The sequence below is a fragment of the Kogia breviceps genome, chromosome 4 (genome assembly GCF_026419965.1).
Source record: "Kogia breviceps isolate mKogBre1 chromosome 4, mKogBre1 haplotype 1, whole genome shotgun sequence".
Taxonomy (NCBI): domain Eukaryota; kingdom Metazoa; phylum Chordata; class Mammalia; order Artiodactyla; family Physeteridae; genus Kogia; species Kogia breviceps.
Window position 1 is genome coordinate 70,575,186 of NC_081313.1, and position 27,952 is coordinate 70,603,137.

The following is a 27,952-nucleotide window of genomic DNA, read 5'->3' on the forward strand; positions in this document are numbered from 1 at the left end:
ACAACGAGAGCACTGAGGAAAAAAAAAATCGAGACTCAAATAATGTTTCTAGAGAATATACTACATGAGATTAAGAATAAAGGATTAACAGGGTGAGACAATAATGTACACTGAAAGTCCACAGGATGACTGAAGCCTCCACATCAGTAACCCAATCAGTTATTTAACATTCCTCTGAAGGAAGATTAAAAACTCTGAATGAGAAGAGACCTAATAGATAGCAACTTGCCCAGAAACCAGCATATACTTTTTTTCTATTAAAAAAATTCCGGGAAGAAAGTCAGACAGTCAGTCGTTCAGGGTCTAAGAAAAGCACTGAATTGGTCCTGCACTTTAATTGACTAGCTCAGCGGAGGCCTGGCCGGCATGACTCACTCTTTCGGTTCAACGATTTGGGTTTTATTTTGTGTATCTGTGTGTCCTTAAGTGGAGAAAGGGCATACCAGCAAGACTATAATTTCTAGGACATGCAGGAGGAGTAGCAGCCTCTCACACGCTTTGCTATTCAGTTCCCCTTGTCTTTGAGCGATTTCTCCCTATGGCTTTCTTCCATCTGGTTTGCTCTCCTCACTAAGCTCAGTGTACGAACCTGAAGCCCTGCTTTCTTGCTCACACAGAAGTTCAAAAAGCAGGACTCCTTCTCAGGAGCCGAAATGAGGGGATGATGTCTCCAGTAACGTGCTGATGCACAGGGCACAGGAATAGCCATTGAGTGGGAACCGTCCTGAAAGGGTTTTCTTTGGTCTCTGATGCTTAGCCCTCCACTAACAGACAAATGGCTATCTGAAGGTGTCCATTTGTCATAATTCAAAATATACTGTCCCGTGACAGGCAGAGCTACGGAGGGAGCCGATGCAACCTGAGCTGAACCAGAAAGTCCCCTGCTGGCTTCCTCTACCATCTCTGATTGGAGAGTAAGAGAAACCACCTAGGTGATTCAACAACCTGTGCTGGAAACCTAGACAGTTGTTTTCTAAAGCTCTCTAAAGGAGACAGTCAAAACTCGTTGTTACTGTCATCATTATCATTATTGTAAAACACAAGTATCTATTACCCCAGGATGAATGATACTGTGTGCTACCCAGTGGGGATGCAGAGACAAGCCCCCAGTCCTCAAAGGCCCTGCAGTCCCTTTGTGGCAATCTAATACAGACACGCGTGAAACATACGCACCAAGACAAGGCAGCCTGGGGTGAGGTGCCACAGAGCAACACAGATTAAGTGCTATTGGGTTCCCAGAAGGGAAGAGATTATCCAGACAAGATTCATGGAAGAGGCAAGAACTGATGGGAGTCTTGAAAAAAGAGAGGAGGTAGTAAGATCTCTGGGCTTGTGACCGGGCACTGGGAAAGGTCCAAGGTGGCAATGTATAGAGGACGGTCAGGGACACTGTGAGCATCCTGGTGAGAAGGTAACCCATGGAAAGAGGGGGGTGTCAGAGACCCTGAAGGAATATGGAGAGTTGGGCTGTGGAACCCACAGAAGTTTAGCCTGTGAATTCCAGGCTTACATGTTTTGGGTTTAAATGGTGGAAATACAGACGCCTGAAGGTTGCAGAGCAGAGGTAACACAGGCCTTTAAGTGGACAGAGAGATCTACTGGTATTGGGATATTCTGTCATTAGGAAGGCCTGATAGTGTGATCCAATCTGGAAACTTCTATGATGACCTAAGCTATGATGAGGAATTGGGAGGGCAAAGCCCAGGTATATTTCAGGAGATATTTATGGGCACATCTTTTGAATTAGAATCTATTTGAGGCACACTGTGTAGAGCACACTGGTTCTTCATACCCCATTCATTTACTTGTCTCATTTTATGCATGAATAAATGGGCTGAATATATAACAAATAACTACAAGATTAAATCTGTCAATTGGATTATGCATAAAATTCTCCACTTTACTGGAAGAAAAAACCCACAAAATAAAACAAACAACCCCTCCCTCAAAGTGTGTCAAGTATAAAGTAGTTGCTTAAGAAGTGTTGGTTGAATTTGTATGTAAATTACTCTTCTATAATAAAACTTCAAGAAAATTAGCTAAGTTCTCTAAAGCCAGCTAAATATGTCAAAAGCCCAAAACATTTTTTTTACAGTTAATTTGGATTGTTTTCTGTGGCAAAAGTTATTATATGAAACAAATGCAATTTACCTTTTTCCACTAGGAGAAATACAAAGGATATGTTCACTTAGAAAAATGCTTGATCAAATGGAATGCTCACAGGAGTCTTATATTTAAGGTGTCTTACTGAATCATTATCGTGACTATGCTAGGGCTTTAGTTTTAATTAATAGATTCCACTGGATAAAAAGGGAGCGAGAAAACCAAGACAAAGTTTGCTCTCTACTTTCCTGTCAGCTGAAGCTCAGACTGACAGACACACTGAATGCCTATGTCACTTATCTATTAAGCCTGTGTGAGATCTGGTTTAAATAAACAATCAAATGGAAAATTAGCTGGGTAATTTCAAAAGAAAGGGGGAAAAAAAGTCAGTTAAGCAGTGCAATGAAGCTTGAACAGATCTGAAGAAACTAAAAGCCCGGCGTCGTAGATGCCGATACTGGTTTGCATGGAGGAGTTATTTTGCTAAAAGGAAGTAAAACCGCTTTATGAAATGTGTTGTCCTGTGATATGACGAGCACTGGGCCAGTGTGCGAAAATGGAAATGCTGCATGAAGGCTCTGAGAAAACCTCTTTTTAAAAAAAATTAAAAAAAACCCAAACATCTTCTACAGTAAACTCTGAGAAATTCCAACAAAGCCTACCCCTTTTTGCCCACATTTTAAACAATGATTTGGGGAAGCAGTAGGGGGAAAAAAGCCAAACATATATTTTAGTTTTTCACCCAATAAATGCCTCAAAACTTAAAAAATTGATTTGAAAAGCATTCTATTTTCCCCCTTGGAATATTTCCTGTTGTTTGGAAATTATGCCATTTTAGAAGATTAGTCACATATTTTAAGGTGTTTACATACTGAAGGTAAAATATTTTGAACCACGATGACACTTCTTAGATTCATATTTTTAGAGCATAAAGTTATTTTTGAGAACAAATAAATTCTGCCTTTTACCGGTGAGTTTCTGCTGTTTTTAGCATATTGTGCCAGCTAGCTTTTTGGAGCCGTATAATAACCATTTCTGTTTCCAGCCACCAAGTTGTTATTCTTTTGGCATAATATAGATTCAGGAATGTGAGGCTGTGGATCCTAAACCAGTGATATAGAAACCTATCATTTGAAAATCAGTGATGAATACATTCGTGTGGTTTACTGCTAAGAAGAGCCTGCATTTAAACTGGCTGGGAAGTCGCAGCCTCCTCCCCACTCAGGACGCTTTGGCCTTGGTTGAGGCTGCTGTCCTACCTTAAGATAAATTCGCCCAAAAGAAGTCTCTTTCAAAGTCAGGGGTCGGGAGGTGGGAAACGCCACCCTTCCATAACCTTCTGAGATACAGATTCCACCTTCCTTCATGTTTTAAAATTACCCTCCGCCCGGGACAATTATCAATTTCGATGTGACTGCATGCAGATGTCACATTCCCCTGACCACTTAAAAGCCCCAAAATTATAAAGCATGAGTGAATGGATTTCCTGATTATAGATTATAAGAAAACGAAGAACAGACTTTAGAGTTTGTTTGTTTTATCGTTTCATTTGATTAAAAATATTGTTTCACATAAAACAATTTAAGCATTCACGATATAATTTGCATAAAGGATAATAAAGGATAATAGAATCCACCTCTCTTGGTTACAAGTTTCTAAACACTCATATTAAAACTAGTGTAAATACACAAAACTTCAAATGTGGTGTTAGGAGAAAAAAATTTTTTTCTTTCCAGTTAACTTGAAAACACTTGTTGCTTTTTCTTTTTCTTTTTTTAAAAATTGACTCCTATTTTAAGAAGTTGTAAATTCAAAGAACATATTCCTGGCTTAAGATGTTGTGAGGAGGACATTTTGCCTTGTCTCACAGAGCTCAATTGAGTATGTAGCTCTCTTTGAGCCCGAAGTTCTGAAACTTTCTCTTATTTGGATGTTTAGACATTATGAGTCTTTTCATGTCACTTTTTTTTTTTTTCTCCCCTGGACTTTCAATTATAAATACAAGAATATAAATCTAATAAGCACAAAACAGAAACTAGTCCTCATGGACCAAGGCGAATTTTTTCATTGGCACAATCTGTTTTTGTAGTCTCTCAAGTCGTCATCTTTGACTATTCATTCCTACTTCCTCTTCCAACTCCATATCCAATTAGTTACCAAATCTTGCTAACTTTTCTTCAAAAATGTCTCTCTCCATTTCCATTGCCACCATCCTAATTTAGGCTTTTGCTGCCATTTGACTAGGTCTTTCCATAATCCCCCGTTTGGGTTCCTGGTCTCTAGCTGAAGGGTTTTTCACCAGGCCTTAAGATGGGCTGTAGGAAGATTGTGAGCTCCTTGAAGCTGTATGCAAATTTTTGTGCATATGTGTTATCATAAACCTGATGTACACTTCCAAGATTTTCTTTAAAAATCTTTCTCAAGTGTTGCTTCTCTCATGTTCCTTTTTCAGATCATACTTAACACTAGTGGGTCAGTGCCCTGGCTTGGCTCTCCAAACTGTGCACAGTTTGACCCACTCTGTCTATTTAACCTAATTTCCAGTGGCCACAGCCAAGCTCACCATACTCTGAATAAGTCTGAATCTTTGCTCTAGTAGTTCAATAACTGGCAGTGTTTGATTTCCTGTTTAATTCGAATTCGTTTTTAAGGATCGGCAAAGGCCCAGTGCTTTCATGATACCTTTCAGTCAACCTCAGCCCACCTTGAACTCACTCCCCTCCAAAATCCTGCATAATTAGAGGCTAATACTACACAGAGCACTAGTCCGTTAAGCGTTTCAAATGCTCACAAAACACATATGCAGATTATGCTGGAAAAATTAGAATTATTCAGGAATGGGACTAAAAGTCAAGTTACGGAGGGAATGTGGGATCAGAACTGAAAACATAATGTGTAACTTGCTAATTTCAAACATCAAGGCTCTCTCCTATTTATGCTACTTGAGAACATTTTCTATTTTAGATAATGATTACACACTGATGACCAAGTACACCAATGAGACAAACTGTTTATCAACCATATAATATAAAAGTCAGAAAATCATGCAAATGCCCACCTACTAACTTTGTTAATAGAGAGTTAATTAAAGCTTCTTTTTCATCGATTGCACCTGTTAATCATTTCAAAGCACAATACCTTAGCTAACCGCAAGCAGTAGACTCAAAGTAGAAATTTTCCCTAATGAAATAAAACTCTGAGATGCTGGATCTTTTCTTCTACACTGTCGAGTATTTACTGCCATAGGTTGTCTCTATATCAAGATGAATTTCAATAATAATTTACTCATACAGACCTTTCTACCAAAAGACGGGCTGCATGATATCCTAGGAAAAAGAATGGTAGAAGGGTGGCAATTAAGAGGGCACAGGATTTTATTAGGTGGTTCAGAGAGAGACTTCCTGGAGAGAGGGAATTCATGACAGATCTCAGAGTCACGACTGTGTTTGAGAAGGATGAGTATTCCTATGAAGGTGAAATATAGATCATTTCAGAGGATGCAGTTTTCAGAAGTTGAAAAAGTAGGCTAGGCTAACACAAGCCTCTCAGATCATGTTAACTTTCTATGGTAGACTTTATAATACACTTTTACTAAACTTTATAACATAGAACATGAACAGCCAAAGTTGTTTGTGAGTAGGAAGTGGCGTCGTTAGCTGTGTATTGGGAAAACAGCAATAGTGGCAGTGGGAAGGATACATTACAGAGTTAGATGGTTATCAGGAAGCTAGTTAGGACACATCTGCCAGGGAACACATGAGGAATGAGGTCTGAATGAGGCAGCAGAGTTGGGAAGATTTACAAGGCAGATGGGCATCGAGGACAAAGGAGGATTAAGTAGATAAATCCAGTTCCTAGTCATGAGGTCTCCATTAGAGTTCCTTCAACTATACTGAGCCTTGGTTTTCACACGCTAAGTAATGATTTCATTAGTGTGAGAGAAACATGAAAGTCATCTGAATCAGAGACTCCCACCTACTCTCCCAAGGCAGCTCACCAACACGACCATGCAATATTAACAACAGTAAGCATTTTATATAGTACTAATTACCAATAGTATTAACAACACCAAGCATGCATCTTAAGTACCCAGAACAGTACAGGCACTTATGCAATGTGTTTTGTTATTATACCTGGATATAAAACACGTTAATCCTCAAAACAACCCTGTGAGGTGCTAAGACTATCCCTGTGTTACATAAAGAGAAAACCGAAGAACAGAGAGGTCCAGTAACTTGCCCAGCGTCCAACAGCTACCAGCTGGCTGAGCCATGGTTTGAACCCAGCAGTGTGTCCAGAGTCCATGCTCTGAAGCACAACACGGCCCTGCTCCTGGGAATTGGTCATACTCTGAGATTTAGAAAACCCTTCTCTGTCAAACCTCATCCTAAAATTACAGGAACACAAAGGAAGAGAGGAAACAAAGGGTGAGACCAGGGACATGAGACTCAAAGGGCCTCCTAAGTCAGCAGTGATGTGGAACATGGTCAACCTGGCCGTCAAAAATAGCAATTCTGGTTCAAAAGACACTGGACTTACATAAAGGGCACAGAATGGTGATGTTCCAAACCATATTTCTAGTCTCCTTCTGGATAAATAAATATTTACAAATAAGAAATATGGGGTTCAGCTACACTAAATGCCAGAGCAGCTGTTTTAACTTTCAGCGTGCTATTTTGAGTGGATGATTAAGTATGCTTTAAAGGTAGATTTTGTAATACTTTAGTCAATAATCTTCTCCCATGTAATAGAGGGTAAAGATGTTTACCTACCTACTGTCTATTTAAGAGACCAGCTTCATCAGAACCACTCAACATGATAGGGAAACGCCCAGTATTTTATAGTATCCACTATTAGATATTTGGAAAATAAGTTCTCATACACAGGTTATAAAAATTACTTTGTTTAGTACTTTGTTAATGGTACCTTATTTTTGGGAATTTGGAGCAAACTGCCACAGGAAAACATTAAGTTGAACATACAGCTGAACCTCTGATGTACTGATTTTCGGTTTTTACTTCAGCAAAATGCTTTGCCCACTTAAGATTTTTTTTCTTTCAACAGAACAATTTTGAAAATATTTACAGCATACAGTCTTGTTAAACTAGAGATGTTACATATATGATAACGTTCACTACTATCAATTAATTTTACATTTGACTTTTTAAAAGTTTTAAGGTAGGTTAGTTTCCAACATCAGGACATTGTTTTGTGTCTCAAATAAACCTATGGAAATGCTGTAATTTTCATGTAATTTTATTTGTACATAGTAAAATTGCTCATACAACCCACTGCTCTACTGGAAGAAACACACCTAAAATAGTTTCTAGTGGGAAAAAATTATGACCTTCTAGACTTCAGTCTTACATTCACTTTGCCCTGAATGCCTGAAACGCTGTTAAAAGCACTACCAACTATAAGTTATTCAGCTGTTGTAAATCACAATCAGGTTTTTTTTTTTTTTTTTTTGAGGGGAAAGGAGATCTTTTTCATGGGATGGCTCTAAGGGAAAAGGCAACCACAAAACATTTGGAGGTCAGAAATCTGGGAATGATGAAAATTTCAATGTGCCTACTGCAGAATGGGGGCAAATCAGATTTCTGATTCTTATCCAGCTAAAGACTCCTGATTACAGATTCTTAAAAGTAAAATCAAGTCTCCAATCTATCGGGGGGTTTCTTGGGGAAATAATATAATAACGTATAATGTTAGACTAAGAAGAAACTCCTGTGAAACCTCAGTGCCTTTTGTGGTGTATTCTTAGAAAATACCCCAAGAATACACCCAAGCCAAGACTATTCTTGGCTATACCAGTTAGAGGGCAGCAGACTTTCTAAAAAGAGACTTGTCTCTTCTGCTTGGCCATGTCACCCTGATGCTGAACCATGCCTTCATGGATTTCCTACTTACCCCACTTGTCCTTGATGTTTCTTAGATGTGTTTTGTTTAGTATCTTTTGTGAAATTAAGTCTATCTGCCAACTAGAACTTTAAACATTCAGCACATACAATGGGCTTTGGATTGTGAGGCAGACGTAAAGAATTTTTACTTATTACTGAGTTCATTTCTTAAAGATTGGAGTCTGTGTTATAAAGCAGGTTTGTGTTGGCAGACCACTATCATTTTTCCTGAAAGTCATGTGGGTCAGGCATTATCATCCCAATTTTTGACAGATGAGGAAACTGAGGTTCCGGGAGTTTCTGAGACTTGTCAGTAAGTGGGAGAGCTCTGATTTGAATCCAAAGCACAAGCTGCTTCCACTACATTATTACAAAAGCCAGATGTTTCAGATTTAGGATGCATCCTTGAATTGTTCCTTCTCTTGGAATAAAGGCTCCACTTGCAAATAAGAAAGAAATCGACAATTTGATGTTTCCCATGCACAAAGGCACTCTATCGTTCTGTTCTTAGTACTGACTTACTGAAGGGATAGTTTTTCATCGCACCACAAAAATGATATGGAACTTTGCTATCTTAAAAAAAGTTCCACTTAACAATGAATGATAGATTTATGACTCACTTAATTGTTCACTTCTTGCGATTTGGGGGCTGTCTCTTTACTAAAAAATGAGGGGGTGTCTTCATTATTGACACAATTGTTCATTCTTTCAGTCATTTTTATAAACAAAAATATTGAGACAGTTCAAATTAGAGAGAACATGACAGAAGAGAAAGAATAATTACTTGTGGTTCTAACATTTACACAACTGCTGCAAACACATCAGAAGATGATAATGTTCAAATGAAATGTGTTGCACTGCATCGCACTGTGCTCTCTTTCTGCCTCAGATTTATTAATATCTCCTCCTGTCTACTCCCACCCTTGAGGGTAGGGGCCGTGGCAGGCATCTCTGTGAGGCCTACTAGCGCACTACTCACACCCTGCACATTTAATAAATATTACTGGGACTAGATTAAACTAAGCTTTATTTTTTGCTTAGGAAGTCAAGAATATAGATAATTATAATACTAACAAGAGCCAACATTTATTAACAAGCACTTACTCTAGGGCAGAAACTGTGCTAGGTGCTGCCTTGTATTGATGATCTCATTTAATTTTCACCAACAATCCTGAAAAATGGGAATTCACAGACTTTCCAAGGGTGATGTCATCTCTAAAGTAACTTGTATATCATGTATTTTTCTTGGTGATTTTATTATTCTGAATATCTGCCTCCAGAATATTTTTCCAAATTACTGCTTGAGCAAAAATTTTGCTCCAGATTTCACAGTTTTCTCTGAGTTGCTTAATACTAAAGGTTTCTTTTCCATGATTGTTATGTAAATTAACGTTATCATGTTTGAATATGTAAATTGACAACAGCTTTAGATTTGCTGTTATTACTATATTATAATAACCTAATATAGCAGGGATTTTTTTCCCCCCCTCACACTACAAATACGACAAATCCGTTCTTTGCCATAATTAGAAGTTGTAAGTGGAGCCTAAGGTCAAAAAATCGTGAAAGGAGGGAACAGTGTTTAGTAAGACAGTTACTAAGTAGATATTAAGTTCAGTTAAAATAACTGAAATGGAGCAATAATAAATAAACCTAGTGAATACTTAGCACCCTATGGACACATCTATAGATGATAAATTGAAACCGTTTAGCCAAGGTTTTGGTACAATATAGTTTTCTTTAGTAGAAAGTTAACTAAAGGAATATATCTGATTTGATCTTTCAAATATGAGACTGTTTCATGACTATACACTCTTAGAATTGAAATTCAAGTGAAAGATTCTATATAAGTCTAACTAAAATTTAAGACTGGCAAAGGTTTGTCTAAAAACAGCAAATTATACTCTTGGCTGACAGCCTTGAAGCCCCGAAAAGTCCCTGGTAGGTAAAACATTGATTTCCAAGAGGGGTTTTTTTAACCACATCCCTCCATCAGGATCTGCTGTCTATTGATGTACAGTTTCATATCACTAATGATTTTGAAAAGAGCTTTTCCTTCTGTATTATCTCCAAATAAAATCTTATGGCAATGTCAAAAACAGGAAAGAGAGAAACCAACACCGTGCGAGGACAAAGAAAAATGCTAAGAGAAAAAAGACAAGTGTTGAGTAAAACTAATATTTTAGGAGGAAATGTTAAATTCTTGAATTAATATTAAAAAGACCAGGGCTTCCCTGGTGGCGCAGTGGTTGAGAATCCGCCTGCCGATGCAGGGGACACGGGTTCGTGCCCCGGTCTGGGAAGATCCCACATGTCGCGGAGCGGCTGGGCCCGTGAGCCATGGCCGCTGAGCCTGCGCGTCCAGAGCCTGTGCTCCGCAACAGGAGAGGCTACAACAGTGAGAGGCCCGCGTACGGCAAAAAAAAATAAAAAATAAAAAGACCAAAGGTTTATTATCAATCACACTCTTAGGTTAAATCAATGGGATATGAGTGAAGAGACCAATTTTCACATTGCTTTGCTGAATATAATAGAAAGACAGGTGATAAAAAGGAATACAACTTGTGAGGTCAGAAATTGTGATATGCAAAAGGCTCTAAAATCTGCTGAAACACTCTCTAGAGAAGTTATAATTTGAAATTTTGTTTTTCCCTCTGGAAATCAAACTCCTTAAGAATTAAGTGAAACCAAAAGGGTTGAAAGCAGATGGTGCCCTGACTTAGCCTGTAACATTCATCTGTCTCCTCTTTGACCTGCCTCTCCCACTTCAACGTTGACCCCTAGAGAGTGGTGTCAAGGTACTGTTTTACCTATCATCTTCCAGGTCTTGTACACGGGAAGTGGACACTGATTTTCTTGGCAGTGGCTGATTATCACGTGCTGTAGATTCTCCAGCTAGAGGACAGTATTTTTTTTCCTTTTAATAAATCTAGATAACCTTGGTTTGGGTTAAAAATATCATTGTTACTTAATTGCATAGATAATAATAAAGCAATCCTGTTGGATCTTTATTTATGTTTTGGTTGAACTCCCAAGGTAAAACTGCAAATGAATTCAGAATTTTTATTCAGGACAATTTTTTTTTTTAAATTCAGGACAATTTAAACTAACATAATACTTTAAAAGAATCCAACTATTAACTCAGATTTTTTTCATTGGCTGCTTAACAATATTTTTTAAAGTAATATAAAATTATATTTTTATACTAACAAAAAAGTTTCCTTATTTGAGAGTAACCAAATGGTATTGATCTCCTTTTCTTTCTTTTTTTTTTTTTTTTTTTTTTTTTGTGGTACACGGACCCCTCACTGTTGTGGCCTCCTCTGCCATTGCGGAGCACAGGCTCCGAACGTGCAGGCTCAGCAGCCATGGCCCACCGGCCCAGCCGCTCCGAGGCATGTGGGATCCTCCCGGACCGGGGCACGAACCTGTGTCTCCTGCATCGGCAGGCGGACTCTCAACCACTGCGCCACCAGGGAAGCCCAATCTCCTTTTCTTGAATATTGCATTCTGAATTTGTTTTGTTAGACAACAAAAATATAAACTTGTTAAAGCCAATACTTTTAAACTGAATTTTTAACCACTTCACTGATAGTTTAAATCACTGAGCAAGAATTGCAGAAGTCTGTTTGGTTGATAAGAAAGTCAGCCAAGAAATTTTTGATAAGTATTCTCAAAAACAAATTCTTGCAAAGCAATAGTACTGGTATAGAATAATTAAATATTGTATGACCCTTTCCTCTTCTCATTTCTATTTTATAATATGCTAAATTTTTCTTTTCCAATGCTAAATGAATTACAAAAAACTCATGTTAGGAAAGTTTTGTGATTATATGATCATAAACACTGCATGTAAATGGACTTTAAAGACTTTTGTGTCTTATCCTTAATGTGAATACTAAGTTCAGAGGCTCAAAGTTATGACCCAAAGTCTTAATTGGATGGAGTCTTTTCAGAGTCTGGAAGCCAGGTCTCCTTACTCAGCCACTGTTCAGTGGTTTATCCACAGCAGTACACTGCCACCACCAAGTCTCCATGTATTTAGCTGATATAAATTAAGCATTCCAGAAGTGACAGTGCTTGACAACCAAATGCATAAAATAGTAAACAATAAACATCAAAATAAGGAAACAGCTGTTGGTTTCTTTTTATACAAAATTATATCTAATTTACAGTAAATGCCAATTAAAATTATTAATCAATATACATAAATATCCTTTGCCTTATTGTCAAATAGCTACGTAGGCTGTAGAATTCTCCTAAATTTTCAAAGAGGTTCCTAAAGGGTTTTTTCTGCTCCCCCACCTCCCTTTTTTGGTCTCAATCAGGAAACAGTATATCCTTGAACATACTGGTACTTTTGACTCAATAAAAAAGCAACTATGTTATCAAAGTGAAAACAAAGGGTACCAAGAAGGAAGTGAATAATCCAACACAAGGCATGGCTGTGCTAACGATTATTTCTATTAAATCTAACAAAAATTCAGTTGAACCTGATCTTAAAATCATCTGTAACCACTAAGATTAGCATGTTAAAAGCTTTAATGTACAGCGATATGACAAAGTGTAATTTTAAAAGCAGTGACTTTTCATTTTGTCTCTTGAAAGGAAAGGATTAAATAGTGGATGAATAACTGTCAACTGAAACCTACAAGTGTCACTAATACTAATGTATTATAATGACTTGCTGTATGTTTCCCTTACATCAAGAGCACAACCCCATCCTTTTTCTTCTTTATCACCACTTGCCTTCATCTCTGAAATGACTTCAACTTAAGCAATAAGAGGGTCACTATTTTAAGAGGGAATTTGTGATGGTCTGAGGTACCAACCTCCATTTCATTTACTGCTGTATATCAGCTCTTTAGGTTTTCCATTAAGTAAGTTAAAGTTAGTAAAACTTCATTGGTCAGGGCTTCCCTGGTGGCGCAGTGGTTGAGAATCCGCCTGCCGATGCAGGAGACACAGGTTCATGCCCCGGTCCGGGAAGATCCCACATGCCGCGGAGCAACTAAGCCCGTGAGCCATGGCCGCTAGGCCTGCGCGTCCGGAGCCTGTGCTCCACAACGGGAGAGGCCACAACAGTGAGAGGCCCGCATACCGCAAAAAAAAAAAAAAAAAAAAAAAAAAAAAAACTTCATTGGTCAATGGTGCTCAGCCATTTAATTAAATAATTAATGCACTATTCATTATACACAGTATCAGAAGAATACATTATTTTTGTGAATTACAGATCAAGGGTGTGTCTTTTTGTATTTAAAATTACATTATTTCTTTGAAGTATTCTTTCTTTTTTTCACATAAAACAGTATTACAAATTTATGTCTAGAATATCAACTTTTCCTTTATTCAGCTAACAAAAATTTACTGAATATCTGCCATGTCCTCTCACTTATTTCTTGAGCTGGGAATACAAACTGAATAGGACACAGTTTGCCCCTAGAGGGATGAATGTCCAGGAGAGAGATGTGTGCCTAGATACTGCAATTACAATGCAAGGAAATAAATAACGTAGGCACAGGCTGCCAAGAGAGAATCAAGGAGAAGAGCATAATTCCTTTTGGAAGAGTCAGGAAAGGACTTCTTGAACGGTTGAACTGGATTCTGAGGGATGACAAATGGTGCTCAGCAGCATGAAGCAGGAGAGTTCTAGGAATGCATACACAAAGGCAAGAAGCCTTGACACTGTTTGGAAAGTGGCAGCACAATGCAGTTAAGAGCATGGACTCTGGAGACAGACTGCCTGGGTTCCACCTTGGGCCATTACTTAACCTCTCTGTGCCTCAGTTCCCCCAACTAAAGAAAGGGCATTAATATGAATATATACACTAAAGGGCTGTTATGCAAAAAGATGAGTTAATTTTTGTAAGTCACATAGTAAGAGCAATTTAAATGTTTGCCATTATTAGAGTTGGAGTGCAGGGTTTTTGATGGCAGTGGCAGAAGGTAAGAAGGTTGAAGACTGGAGAGTAGGGATGGGCCAGAGATAAGAGGCTCATGGTTAATTCTGAAAGAGCTGGGAAACCATGGCTGGATTTTGAGCATCTGAACCATGACCTACAATTAGTTTAAGGTTTGGATAAAGACTAATGAGTCACGAGGAGACTGGAGTGGGATGCAGTGTGAAGCTGGGAGATGAATTAGAGATCTCTGGAAATAGTTCTGGAGTGTTGCTATAACCCTGAACCAGGGCACTGGGAAAGTAATGGAGAGAAAGGATTAGCTTTAGGAAATACCTTCGAGGCAAAGTTGGTAAGATTTGATGACTCACTGGATGGTGGGGTGAGGTGGAGGTACAGTGCAGGGAGTGGATGGGAAAGGTGCTATACTTTATGATTGAGCTGAGAGCTCTTTGGTCTCTAGGTATTTATAAGAAAACAATAAATGCCAAATTTACTTCCTTCCCAGGACTTCCCTGGTCATGCAGTGGTTAGGAATCCGCCTGCCAATGCAGGGGACAGGGTTTCGATCCCTGGTCCGAGAAGATCCCACATGCCGCGGAGCAACTAAGCCCGTGCGCCACAACTACTGAGCCTGCGCTCTAGAGCCCAAGAACCACAGCTACTGAGCCCTCCTGCCACAACTACTGAAGCCCGTGCGCCTAGAGCCTGTGCTCGGCAACAGGAGAAGCCACCTCAATGAGAAGCATGTACAATGCAACGAAGAGAAGCCCCCGCTTGCCGAAACTAGAGAAACGCCTGTGTGCAGCCACAAAGACCCAACACAGCCAAAATTAAATAAATAAATTTATTTTAAAAAATGTATTTCCTTCCCTCATGAGACTATACCCTTTTTACAAGTTGAGATGACTAGATTTTGAAAAAAAATTACAGGCCAAAAAATATTTAACTTAATTGCAGAGTCTTGCCACTTGACCTCAGAGTTTCTAACTTTATCTGAGACTTTGAATTTCAATGACAATATTCAAAATTTGGAAGATATCTTCTGGCCATTTTGCTTTAGTTATCTTTTCTGAAAATGTAGAGACATTCCTGCTGGCCTTGTTTCCCTTGATATTATGTGATTGTGTGACATCAGCACATATATATTCATCTCCGACATATGATACTGGCTGGCATGAGAAAGAAGGGGCAGACGGCTGAGCCTGTGAGTAGGACATAGCAGCTAAGCTCAAGGCTCAGTGGCATGTGCAACAGGTGTTCTGTGGAACCAGAGTTAGAAAGGGCTTCTTCCTCTATTTTTAAAAAGTGGAGAAGTAACTCTTTCATAACTATACAGAAACTGTGACAATTATATGCTCATGGCTACAAGATACAATTATCAAAATACAAGGTTTATTATCATCAAGGTGGAGCAACTGAGTGTTTCTTTTATTTCCTTCTATTTTTGAAGTAGAAGATTCTTGTGCTACAGCAGAGGTCCTGAAGCAGGGGGATGAATTTGCTAAGCCTGTAAGATTCTTTTTTTAGTTCAGTGACGCTATAGCCTATATGTGGCTAACTTTTATGCTTACAAGATTGAGTGTCTTCTTTGTCCCCGGAGGGCCATTTACCTTAGTGGACTGTCAGGGAATTGACAATGACAGCATAATTGAACAACACTTATTTTCAACATAGAATTCTAAAGCATTCTAGCTATTAAGCAGTAACAAGAGGCCACGTTCATCAAAGATGAGTGACCCATGCCCCCCAATCCCACGTGTTTTTTCTTTTTTTTTCACTACTTCTAATAACTTTCATCACCACTACTGGCTATTCCCATATGAGCAAGCAAACTGATGCATCGAGATACTCGATAAAATATCATAACATTGAAACCATTTTTCTTATTTATCTTTTTCTTGGTCTTTGATACAATCCAGTTTTCAGCCCCCATCACCCTCCCTAGCCAGTGTTTGGCAGAGGCTTGAATCCAAGCTACAATGGTCTAGCTTTGATCTGGTTCTGTAATTTTCAGGCTACAAACCATACAGTATTTTTTGAGGGAAAAAAAATGAGCACTTTGTTTCAATGTCCAGCAAAATAGTATTCAGTCTACTCATTAATTTGAATCTACCTAATTTTTAAAAGCTAGATAAAATAGGAAGCTGGTGCCATTGATTCTGTTTGTTAATTCACTGTGTAGTTTTAATACTTTTCCTTCATTACCCACTGAATTAGTGAAGAGCCAACATCAGGAATAAGAAACATTACTCCCAAATGGATATATTTATAAAAATGTTTTTATATGCCAATTTTTTAATCTTCTTTCTTATAATTAGCAGGCTATTATAGTTGAACCCGGCAAAATATTTTAATTAGGCTGTCCATAGATATTTCAATAAACTTGAATTTTTTTGACATTTCAAATATAACCTTATGTTATCATGCCTGCCTCCTACTATTTTAAATGTAGAGCATGTTCCAGCTGCAGGAATTACCATGGTTACTTGTTGTGCCAATAGTGAACTGCAGTTAGAATCAGAAAGTATTGTCCTGTCTTACCGCTGCATAGACAATGACATCAGTATCTCAATAATCACAATTATATGAATTAATATGGAACCCTGGAGAAGTGTAACTATGAGACAATTGGCCATAATGGAAGAAGTTCTTAAGAGCTGAACTATATTTAAGGGGCTTTTTCGAGGAGTACACTGTGTTCATATTCTCTAAGAACTCATTTTAATGCCAAATGTGGCTTTATTTTATTAACAGTATTGCTGAAGGGTTATAATCTCACATCTTCCTTTTCTTTATGTATTCTCCTTTAGAAGTGTACAGGAGTTTGGTACTTTGTGTAGAAAGTGATTCACATTTAACGTGAAATGATTAACAAAGAACATGATCAGCAAGGCTTGTTAAAGGTACTTTTGTGGCTATAGATGGTACCTAGGATTAAACTGATTTGATGAGAACCCCCAATTCTGATTATGTTGACTAGTTGAAGTTTTATTAAGGAAAGGTCTAGTTAATAAATAATCTTCTGAGTTACTATCCAACCACTCCTGCTTCATAAAAGTGCTTTAGAAATTCTTGGGGCCATTTTCCCATGCCTCTCACTGATCTCTCAACTTGACTTTGTTCAAAAGACTTACTTCTGCAAATCACCAAGTAAAGGAACCCTAAACAATGAAACGTACTCTAGTTCTGAAGTCTCCACTCACCTGCACTGGTGCCTGCACCGGATGTGAGGTCTCCACCCATCAGACCACCTATGGATGAAAGAGGAAGATCAAAAGGAGAAAGGCTAAAGGCCCACAGAGCAACACACTTTACCTTTAGCAACCTTAGTATTCTGTCCTCACCCAAGAGTCCTAAATTTGTCAAGTATTACCTAGGTCAGATGGCTGATATTCATTTCACTGTGATATGCTGTGCTCAAACATTAAAAATACATTCAATCACTGACTGATATTTTGCAGAATCTTTCTTTCTAAGATTACATTTAAAAAGCTAGCCTTTAGGACTTCCCTGGTGGTGCGGTGGTTAATAATCTGCCTGCCAATGCAGGGGACACGGGTTCGAGCCCTGGTCCAGGAAGATCCCACATGCTGCAGAGCAACTAAGCCCATGTGCCACAACTACTGAGCCTGTGCTCTGGAGCCTGCGAGCCACAACTACTGAGCCCACGTATCACAACTACTGAAGCCTGCACACCGAGAGCCTGTGCTCCGCAGCAAGAAAAGCCACCGCAACGAGAAGCCCGCACGCAGCAATGAAGAGTAGCCCCCGCTCCTTGCAACTAGAGAAAGCCCACGTGCAGCAATGAAGACCCAACACAGCCAAAAATAAATTTTTTAAAAAAATGAATAAATTTTAAAAAATCTAGTCTTTGAATGGTCTCTAAATTTTTATCATATTTCCAAGTCTAGTTTTCCCTAAGGTGATATTTTCTAGAAAGTGAAGGAAAAGAGTAAGGTTTACTCTATGCTCAAATAACCATATATTTGATGTTTAATTCTTTGTAAGTATATTTTATACAATTAATTCTGTGCAATGCTAATTGTCTAGAACTTTGGTCATTTCATGAATCTTCTAACAGTGAATTATCTCATTTACTATCCGGATTTTACTTACTAACGCAATAAAACAGGTTTTACTGACTACAAATTTAGAAACATATGTTTATTCACTGTTAGCTTAAGAAAGTAAGTTAAAATTTGGCAGTGTATATTTATGAGAGTTGGGATGTTTCAAAAAGATACTGAATATAATAATTATTTTTATTTTTTAAGGAACAAAATTTAGCCAAAAGAACAGAATATCAGCTAGATTATTCTCTAATTGCTATAATTATTATTTGGTTCTGGGTTTGGAATTAGAAGAAACTGTTCATTACATTTTAGGAAAATGTTTATTATTTCCAATCAAATAAATATTTTGGAAACAAATGACGAGATTTTTAAAAACAAATGAGCATGAGTTCATCAAATAGGAGATTCAACAGCATTTGAGTATGATCTGAAAGGAATACATATGGTTATTGAAAATGCTTATGAAAAATTTCAGCATATTCAGAAGTAGAAAGAATAGCATAAGTTGTTTATACACATCTCTCAGATTCAAGATTTATCAAGTTTTTTTTAATGTGGCTGATTTTGATTGTATTCTCCACATGAAGTTTCTGTACTAAAAAAGTAACACATGTTTAATTCTAATTATAAGGCAGATAGTCAAGTATTCTAAAGGAAAAATTCTGTGAATAAATCACTTTTAATAAAAAGTGGGTCTAAGACATTAAAACTTTCCTATTAAATGCTTTTAAAGAAATAAAATGTAAATATATAATGTTTGCTGTACGTGATTTAGAAATACAATGACTTTTTGGTGCTTATTTTAGAAATATGAAGGAATTGTTTAGTTATATTCAACTCACATTTATTTAGTTCTTACAGTGAGTCTGACAAATCAAGAGGACATTCTTCCCTTCAGGGTTCTGTAAGTTCAGTGGGGAAATGGACACATACTCAATACAGTACATCATATTGTGTATCGTTTGATCTGAGTACTAAAAATGGTCGAACTTTTCCTGAGGGATGATTTTTCTTTGGGACACTGTGAATTGTGTAACGGTAAGCGTCTCCTAGAAGTGTAGACACACATTTGTGGCAGGTGTATACGTCCTTGTGATGTGCTCTTAACTACTGACTTAGTTTTGTTTTTGATTCACCATTCTTATAAATTATGCTATCCTATCACATTTCTTTCTCTGCCTTAAATCCTTTTGTACTATAAGTTACTGTATAAATAAGTAAATGTCGACCAAAATAATAAATAACTGAGATAAATGCTATCAGAGGACACAGGGGAAGGTTTCACAGAAGAGGTGATATCTGGCTAGGAGGAAGAGGGAAAATGGCATTTTAGGCAGGAGAAGAGGAGAAGCAAAAGCATGGAGACAGGATATTTGATGTTCTGTTTGAGAAAGTATGTGGTTAAAATATAGCCAAATGAGGAGATTGGTGACAGATAGGCTCAATGCATAAACTGCAGATTATGAAACATTTTGAAAGATATGCTGTTAGGTTTTATTATGTGGAAGACCTAGCTGGGGATGGTTATTAAGCAATGAAGGGATGTAAGACATGGAAAACTGGAAAACACGACATCTTGTAGGTAAAATAGCCTTTTTTTTTTGCCAAGGGTGGCTCCTTCCAATGGTTTGTTACCATTGCGTTCTTATGAGAACATACCTGTGTTACCCGCACTCGGAGGTCGATGTGTTACACCAGGAGACATACTATTCCTCTGCAGAGAAGGGTGGGCCAGTGGCAAAAGGTTGGGGTTCCCCAGTGAGCTGACAGGGTTGCTGTATACCAAACTGTTGTGGCTGGACACTGGGATGGAGACTGGCATCTCAAAGTTGGGAGGTGGAACAGCCTGTAGGAGCAGCAAAAAAACCCACGGGTAAACGAAATGAACAGAAACAGAGCCCTCCAGGTACAGACAGCTTTTACTTTTCTAAGAAAAATTGCAAATTCCAAACTGCTTGGCGTCTAGAAGACCATTAAGAAGAGCTCTCAAGATGTGCAGATCCTAAATTGATTTCTTTAATGTGCTTAGAATGCCTTCTTTGCAACTATTAGAAAACGTTTCACTTTTGTTTCAAACAAAGCCCCATTTCATTAGACTCCGTTGTCTTTGAATTCCGTTCTATTAAGTAGTGATTGTTCATCTGTGATATCTGAATCTGGTGCCAGAAATGACTGCAAGATCAAAGGTATATGATTGTGATGACTTCACAGAGAAAAAGGATTAAAATGCAAACTGGAGCCTCTGGTTTAACTGCTTATTGAAGCATATTTATGCAGAAGTTTAATGATATAAAATCATCTCCAGGCGTGTAATAGCACATATACTTTAATTATTATTTTTTAAAGTTTGTCTTTTGAAAGTTAACTCTAAAGATAATAGACATTTTAAGATATAGGATTCAACAGAGCATGTATCATTCAATAATTCATATTTTAACATGATAGTTCAGAATGTACGTTACACTTCACATTTTGGGATATACTGACACTGACAAATGGCAAGACCTATACCTTCAATGAGAGAGTTACAAGCATTTAGTGAACTGAGGCTTTGTGGATGTCTAATTAGAGTAATTCAAGTCCCAATCATTGATTTTTTGGTATTATTTTGGCAATTTAATCCAAACATGCTTATTTTTCTGCTTGCATTAGCTAGATAATCATAGTTGTAATTCCCTCCCTCTTTTTCTTCATTTTTAACATTATAAATGAAAATACTGTTTCCATATACTGCCAGAGGACTCATGATGTCAGAGCATACAGCATTCTTAATATAAAATGGATATATGTATGTGTATGTGTGTGAATCTAATATGTATACTAGGGTTTATATAGAACATTCCCTCAGGAAGTCTCTAATAAGCCATTGTACAAACTTAAATGCATAAGTGCATGTGGCTCAAAGTTTTCTTTTTTTACTATTTTTTTCTGTAATCCTAATATCAAGTTTTGTTTTGTTTTGTTTTTTTCTGGTTCAACGGCTGGCCTGCATCATAAGCTGTGCTCTGCAATAGTTCTTTGTTTATCCTGGTGATAATTACAATACTGTCCTCTTTCTAGGCTTCTTGCTCCCTTTTTCTTTATTTTTCCTATTTGTCTTTTCTTCCCTGATCTGGACATGGCGATACTGACAAGAACAAACGTGTCATAACTCTTTACTTTTACACGTTTTTGATTCTTCATTTTTTAGAGGGAAATAAAAATGTTCAAGTGTTATGTTAACACAGTCATTTTTTTATTAGGCTTTATCTGTTGTAAACAGGGTAACAAAAACAATTTTGGATAAACGCCATGATATAATCGAACATGAGTGTTTGATAAGACATCAAAGAATGAATATATCCAATTCCCAGAGTCTTTAAACAACAACAAATATTAGTGTATGCTGTAAAATAAATGTCTATACAGTCAATAAAATATTGCATTCCTTTATTAAAAGGCCAGATAAGAACTACTCTAGCACACCTAAGAAATCGAAGTAGCCTTCTAGGTTTTCACCATTTGCCCCTCCACCCTCTTCACTGCTCTGGGCCCAGGAGGTTGATGCTTCAGACTGTATCCATCAGATTCCCCTGGCCCTCTGGCTTTGGCTGGGCCAGTGGAGGCACCGTCAGAAGTACAGAGAGGAGGAGAGAGGTCAGGGTATTCTTCTACTGTAGCATCCCTCTTGCTGGGCCACAGGATGGCAGAGGCTGCATTCCCCTAGTGAAGGTCACGCCCCTTTTGGGCCCTCTCTCCTACAGACATAGATCTTACTGTGCTCCAGTAACTTCTTCCTCCTCTTGCTCCTTCAGACCTAGATGTGGTAATAGCTTCTAGGTTGTAAGCCTTAATGTACTTCACTATTTCTCAAGTTTCCCTGATCTCTACCCATCTGTAAATAGTCCCTTCATTAAACTCTCTTCAATTACCCTTTTGAGTATGCCATCTGTTTCCCACTGGAGCCATATACTAGTGACCCACTAGATCTAGAATAGTGGTACTCTACACAGGTAGACTATCTCCTTAGGGAGCATTTTGGAAATTTGTGGGTGTCAGAATGATTGGGGGGCGTGGCTGGTATTTTCCTGGTGGGTAGGTATGCTGTATATTCTATTACAGGTGGGACAGTTCTACACAACAAAGAATTATCTCTTAGCCCATCCAACTTTCAAATATCCCACTGGACATTCATGTGGGTGAAAAACCTGTTTAATAATGATCTAAGTCAGAACTAACTTTGTTCTGTAGACACAAGGTATTTTTAATACACCGAAATGTAGATTTTATTATACACTGAAATTCCCAGAAATGCAATTACTGGGTATGGTGAGGGAATGTTTCACTTTGTTTGGTATGGAGCTTTATTAAAAATTATTCACCACTTTGGAAAATCATGTCATCAATGACAATGCTGCCCTTGTGACTTTTGTTGTAAATACAGCACACTGCTTTCTCTGAACTCACTCCATTAAAAAATTTTCCTCACCACTTCACTGAAAATGCTCATGTCATAGTCGTGAATAACCTTCAGGTTGCTAAATCCAATGGTAACTTCTCAGTCCTTAACTGGGACACAGATGGTCACTCCTTGATAAACTTCCTCCCTTTCCATGGCCCTGAACTTTCCCAATTTTTTTTTTTCTTTTTGGGGTACGTGGGCCTCTCACTGTTGTGGCCTCTCCCATTGCGGAGCACAGGCTCCAGACCCGCAGGCTCAGCAGCCATGGCTCACGGGCCCAGCCGCTCTGCGGCATGTGGGATCTTCCCGGATCAGGGCACGAACCCCTGTCCCCTGCATCAGCAGGCGGACTCTCAACCACTGCGCCACCAGGGAAGCCCTTTCGCTCCTATTTTGATAGCTGCTTCTACTCAGCCTTCGCTGTGGGTTCTTCCTCTTCTCCCTGCTCTCGGAATGTAAGAGTACCACAGCCCTTTTTCTATCTCTAGCTCAGATCTGTCTCCTGACTCCAGCCTTGCATATCCAGCTATACCCTCAATATTTCTACTTAAATGTCTGACAGACATCTCAAAACTAGCTCCAATGTAACTCTCCCCACCTCCAGCTGATGACAGCTCAATGCTGTTGTTCGCACACAATAAAATCCTTGGAGTCATCCCAGAATCTTCTCTTTCTCCCACTCCCCACGTCCAGTCTATCAGGAAATCCTACTGGCTTAACTTCCATAGAGTCTCCAACCACCTCTCACCTTCTAATGGCTGGTTCTAGCACCATCATCTCTTGCCTTAATTACTGCAGTCACTTCCTAGTAGTCACCCACTTCTGTCCTTGCCCCCCCTTCTATTTTCAACCTTGCAAACAGATAGAGCCCTTAAAAGCATAAATCAGGGGCTTCCCTGGTGGTGCAGTGGTTGAGAGTCCGCCTGCCGATGCAGGGGACACGGGTTCGTGTCCCGGTCCAGGAGGATACCACATGCTGCAGAGCGGCTGGGCCCGTGAGCCGTGGCCGCTGAGCCTGTGCATCCGGAGCCTGTGCTCCGCAACGGGAGAGGCCACAACAGTCAGAGGCCCACGTACCGAAAAAAAAAAAAAAAAAAAAAGCATAAATCATATGATGGCACGTCTCTATTCCAAACCCTGTGAGAGCTCCCATCTTAGTTGGAGTAAAGCCCATCTTCTTCCAATGTCCCATAAGGCCCTATAAATTCCAGTTTTTGCCGGGCTCCGTTAGATTTCCTATCATCCTCTTCCTCCCTGCCTCATTCCTGTCTCATTTCTCTGGCTAACTCCATCACTTCCTTCAAGTTTCTGCTAAAAATCTGGTCTTTTCCATAAAGAACAGACTTGTGGTTGCCGGGGTTGGGGAGGGTGAGGAGTTGTTGGGGGTGGGGGGGCGTGGAGGGAGTGGTGGGAAGGAAGGACTGGGAGTTTGGGATTAGCAGATGCAAACTATTACATATAGGATGTTTAAACAATGTGGTCCTACTGTATAACATAGGGGACTACACTCAATATCCTGTGATAAACCATAATGGAAAAGAATATGAAAAAGAATATATGTATAACTGAGTCACTTTGCTGTACAGCAGAAATTAATGCAACATTGTAAATCAACTATACTTGAATAAATTTTAAAAACATCTGCTCTTCACAAGGAAGCCCACCCTGATGACTCTACTTAACCCTGCCCCTGCTCCCACCCATCTCCTGATCTCTTTCCCTCTCTCTTCTTTCCCTATTTTTACAAGATCAGTTAAGGTGTTGGTCAAATAACTTTCCCTTTCATCAAGGTGCTAAAGGTCTTTTGCTATGAAGTAATACATACCCTTGTCTACTTCTTATTATATTAATTGAATATTTTTATTCAAAGAATATTTAGGAAGATACTATATTAACATAAAAAGTACAAGCTTACAACTTACTCTATATTATTTTCTGAGCTGACACTATACTATAATTTACATACATGATATGACTCAACCATTTCAACATCCCTTCACTATAGATATAATCCTTCCTTTTAAAATTGGTGAGATTAAGTTAAGTGGCCCAAGGTCATCTAACCTAGTGACTGAGCCTATTGGTTTTGCTGCTAAATCACCATGCAACACAATATATGTTTTTGGATAGAAATAAAATTTTTCAGTCAGAAATTATACCGTGAAGTGAGTATGGGCTGCATATTAGTAGCTTATTATTTATGAACCATAAACATAATGAATTAATTGGATTCTCACAGAACGTGGCTGAACGTCCACGTTGGGGTGCATGCTTGCGCCCACTGATGCCAGGGTGTGACAGAGGGCTTGGGGAAAAATACACCCTAAAGACTCCTATCATTCATATTTACTCAGATTTGGTAATTTAAAGCTTTCTTTTGTTTACAAATGTTTCAATCTGTATTCACTATTACTACTTACAAATGTTTACCTGGGAACCTAAGGATCTGCTGTAAAACTACTTCTCCCCTGAATGTTCTACAGAATATCGATTGTGTCTCAGGAGAGAGCAAAGCCAATACCTCCCTCCTCCCCCATGCTTATGTCCACATCCAAAATAAAGAGGATGATTAATAATCATTTAATAAATTCGGAACCACTCTACTATCCAATTTAGTGGAAGTCTCTCTACTCCTCTCTTCCTCTGACCATCATCCCCAAGAGTTATTCAGTTTCCAGAATTCTGGACTGTAAACAATTTGATGAGAGTTATTATAAAACTCTCTTGTGATTGGCTAAACAGAAGTCAGATATAATTTTTTTTTTTTTTTTTTTTTGCGGTAGGCGGGCCTCTCACTGCTGTGGCCTCTCCCGTTGCGGAGCACAGGCTCCGGACGCGCAGGCTCAGTGGCCATGGCTCACAGGCCCAGCCGCTCCGCGGCACGTGGGATCCTCCCGGACCGGGGCACGAACCCGCATCCCCTGCATCGGCAGGAGGACTCTCAACCACTGCGCCACCAGGGAAGCCCCCTGATATAATTCTGATATCAGAGCATACTTCAAAAATTCACAATTCATAAAATATGGTAACATCTGTTGCATTCTATCTTTTGCTTTGTTTCCTTATCTGTATCAGGAACTGGCTAAATAATTTTGAAATCAAATTATAAGCTTAAATACGACCATAGTAAGGTGTTTCAGGGAATGAGAAAGAACACCAGCCTTTGTATCAGAAATCTCAGTTGCAGTCCAGTTGGTGTAATAAAAAGCAACTTAACTAGGCAAGTCATTTAACCTCCCTAGAACTTATGTGGGACCTGAAGTGGCTGCATCCATAAAAGAGACCAACCAGCTCTAGATGCTTTAGGAAATGCCAAGGCTATAATAATGTACCCATGCCTATTAGAAATTGGCATTTTTCTTTTTCTTTTTGACTTTTCAAAATTAAGGAACTTAAAAGCACCTAGATTTTTAAAATTTTTGTCTATAAAGCGAAAGCCAAAAACTCATTAAAAACTCCAAACTTGCAAAGATTTCAGGGCCAGGCTTCAAATTTTAGAACCCTCAAGATAGGAAGGATGAAGGAATTTGGGGTGATTAAAATGCTGTAGGTAGGACTGGCTGTATAATTCGCAAGGCTCAGGGCAAAATGAAAATGTGGGGCGCTTGTTAAAAAATTACTAAGAATTTCAGGATGGTGACAGCAGAGCATTTAACCAAGTGTGGCCCTAGGAGAGCAGGGCCCTGTGTAACAACTGCACAGGTCACACGCCCATGACACTGGCACTGGCATTTTCATATAGGCATGAGAGCTAAACAGCTTCTAGTTTCTATACCTGAACAAATTGATCATGGTTACCAAAGTGATTCAACGTGGTCAGAAAGGTATCAACTCTTATCCAAACCCCATGGTTTTCCCAAACTTACTGCAAGGAAAAGTCCAATAAAATATTTTTAATCAAGTATTTTTACTTAATTACTTTCATTCAGTGTGAATGACTGAACTGAATCCCTTTTGTGGGCCACTACTGACACCCTTAACTTTTTTTTTTTTTTTTTTTTTTGCGGTACGCGGGCCTCTCACCGTTGTGGCCTCTCCCGTTGCGGAGCACAGGCTCTGGACGCGCAGGCTCAGCGGCCATGGCTCATGTGGGTTCTTCCGGGACCTGGGCACGAACCCGTGTACCCTGCATCGGCAGGTGGACTCTCAACCACTGCGCCACCAGGGAAGCCCACACCCTTAACTTTTGATCAACCATTACAAGGTTGCTGAGAAAAGCAGCCCACAACGCTGATGACTAGTGACTACTGTGTGCTGGTATCCAAATCCCCTCCAGGCTGCCCCACGACTCTGGCCTGTGCTCACTACCCCCTCACTCCCAGTTCCTCACAATATCTACACCCATGTCACTCTCTTCCAAGCCCCTGCGCCCCCATCTCAATAGCTATAGAAGCCGAATTCAGTATAAAAAGAGGTCATTAGGTGGTCACCCCCTCAATTTCCCTCTCCCACCTACCACCCTGACTACATCTGCAAATCCTTTCCATTCCCATCTCAGCCCCCTTCCCTTCCTTGAGAAGCTTTGCCATTTTATCCCCATTGCACCTACACGTTCCACCTTTTTCTTCCTTCAAGTGTTCCTCTCCTACATATAAATCATCTCAAGTGCTTTTCCTTTTAACTCCCTCCTTGATCCTAGTTACAGTATTATTTCTCTCTCTTCACAGCCCATTATTTGAAGAAAATGCATCCGTACTGTCTATTTCCACTTCCTCCCTTCCTCCTGGTCTCTCTCAACCAGTCCTGCAGTCACCCCTCCTTCCCTCAGCCAATTTCCTAATTCCTGGTTCCTCAAATGGAGCTGTTTTTTCTCACTGTGAAGCCCAGCATGAACCATGGCAAACCCCACATGAGGAAATGCTGGTCAACGTGGTTCCAAATCATCCATGAATTATTTCATGTAATTGAGGAATAAGGGCATAAATTAGATTATACCGACAGGTGACTGCAATATTACATTTTTCTATTTTAAAAGGGAAACTCTTCAACCTGGGTCTTTGAAATAGAAAAACAGTCTTGTAATGTTTTTAAAGAGGTAGAGACACTCTCTCCATACAAAGGGCAGAGTGTCCTTGCCCTGGTGTAAATGTTTTAGCAGCTGTGGAAACTTTCAACAAAATTTACTTCCAGCAACTGAAAGCGATGTGTGAAAACTGGGCTTTTCATCGTGGAGACTGAAGCACTTACTAAAGAAACGAAGACTTGGAGGCACAGCCTGGAGCTGTGTCTCACAGCTCCTCCTGTAAACTCTGATGTGGTTTTCCATCCCCCGCTGCACATTACTGCACCTCTTAGGAAATCATGTATCCTGATTTTGAACTCTTTACACGACAGGATGAAATATGGTGAGGGAATCCAGGTATGCATTACACCTCTTTCCCCCTAGAGCATGGGCGAAATGAAATGATCCAATGTGCAAACACGGGCGTTCTCCCAGAACTTTGGGGGTTAAAGCTCCACACACACATGGAGAGTGATCACCCGTCTTACATACACCACCCTTTTCCTCACTGTGCTGGGGATTCCTCCTGA

The 27,952-nt window shown here is 39.2% G+C and overlaps 1 protein-coding gene across 50 annotated transcripts in view; it reads right to left on the minus strand.

The window, feature by feature from the left end:
* MEF2C (myocyte enhancer factor 2C) overlaps positions 1-27,952 on the minus strand; it is a 170,175-nt gene that overhangs the window by 13,829 nt on the left and 128,394 nt on the right. For all 50 annotated transcript variants that reach the window (XM_059063142.2, XM_067031308.1, XM_067031295.1 and 47 more), the window contains 2 exons: positions 19,639-19,825; positions 17,110-17,157 (listed from right to left, as the gene is read on the minus strand). In XM_059063142.2, coding sequence (XP_058919125.1) covers positions 17,110-17,157; positions 19,639-19,825 — 235 coding nt within the window. The remainder of the gene's footprint in view (positions 1-17,109; positions 17,158-19,638; positions 19,826-27,952) is intronic.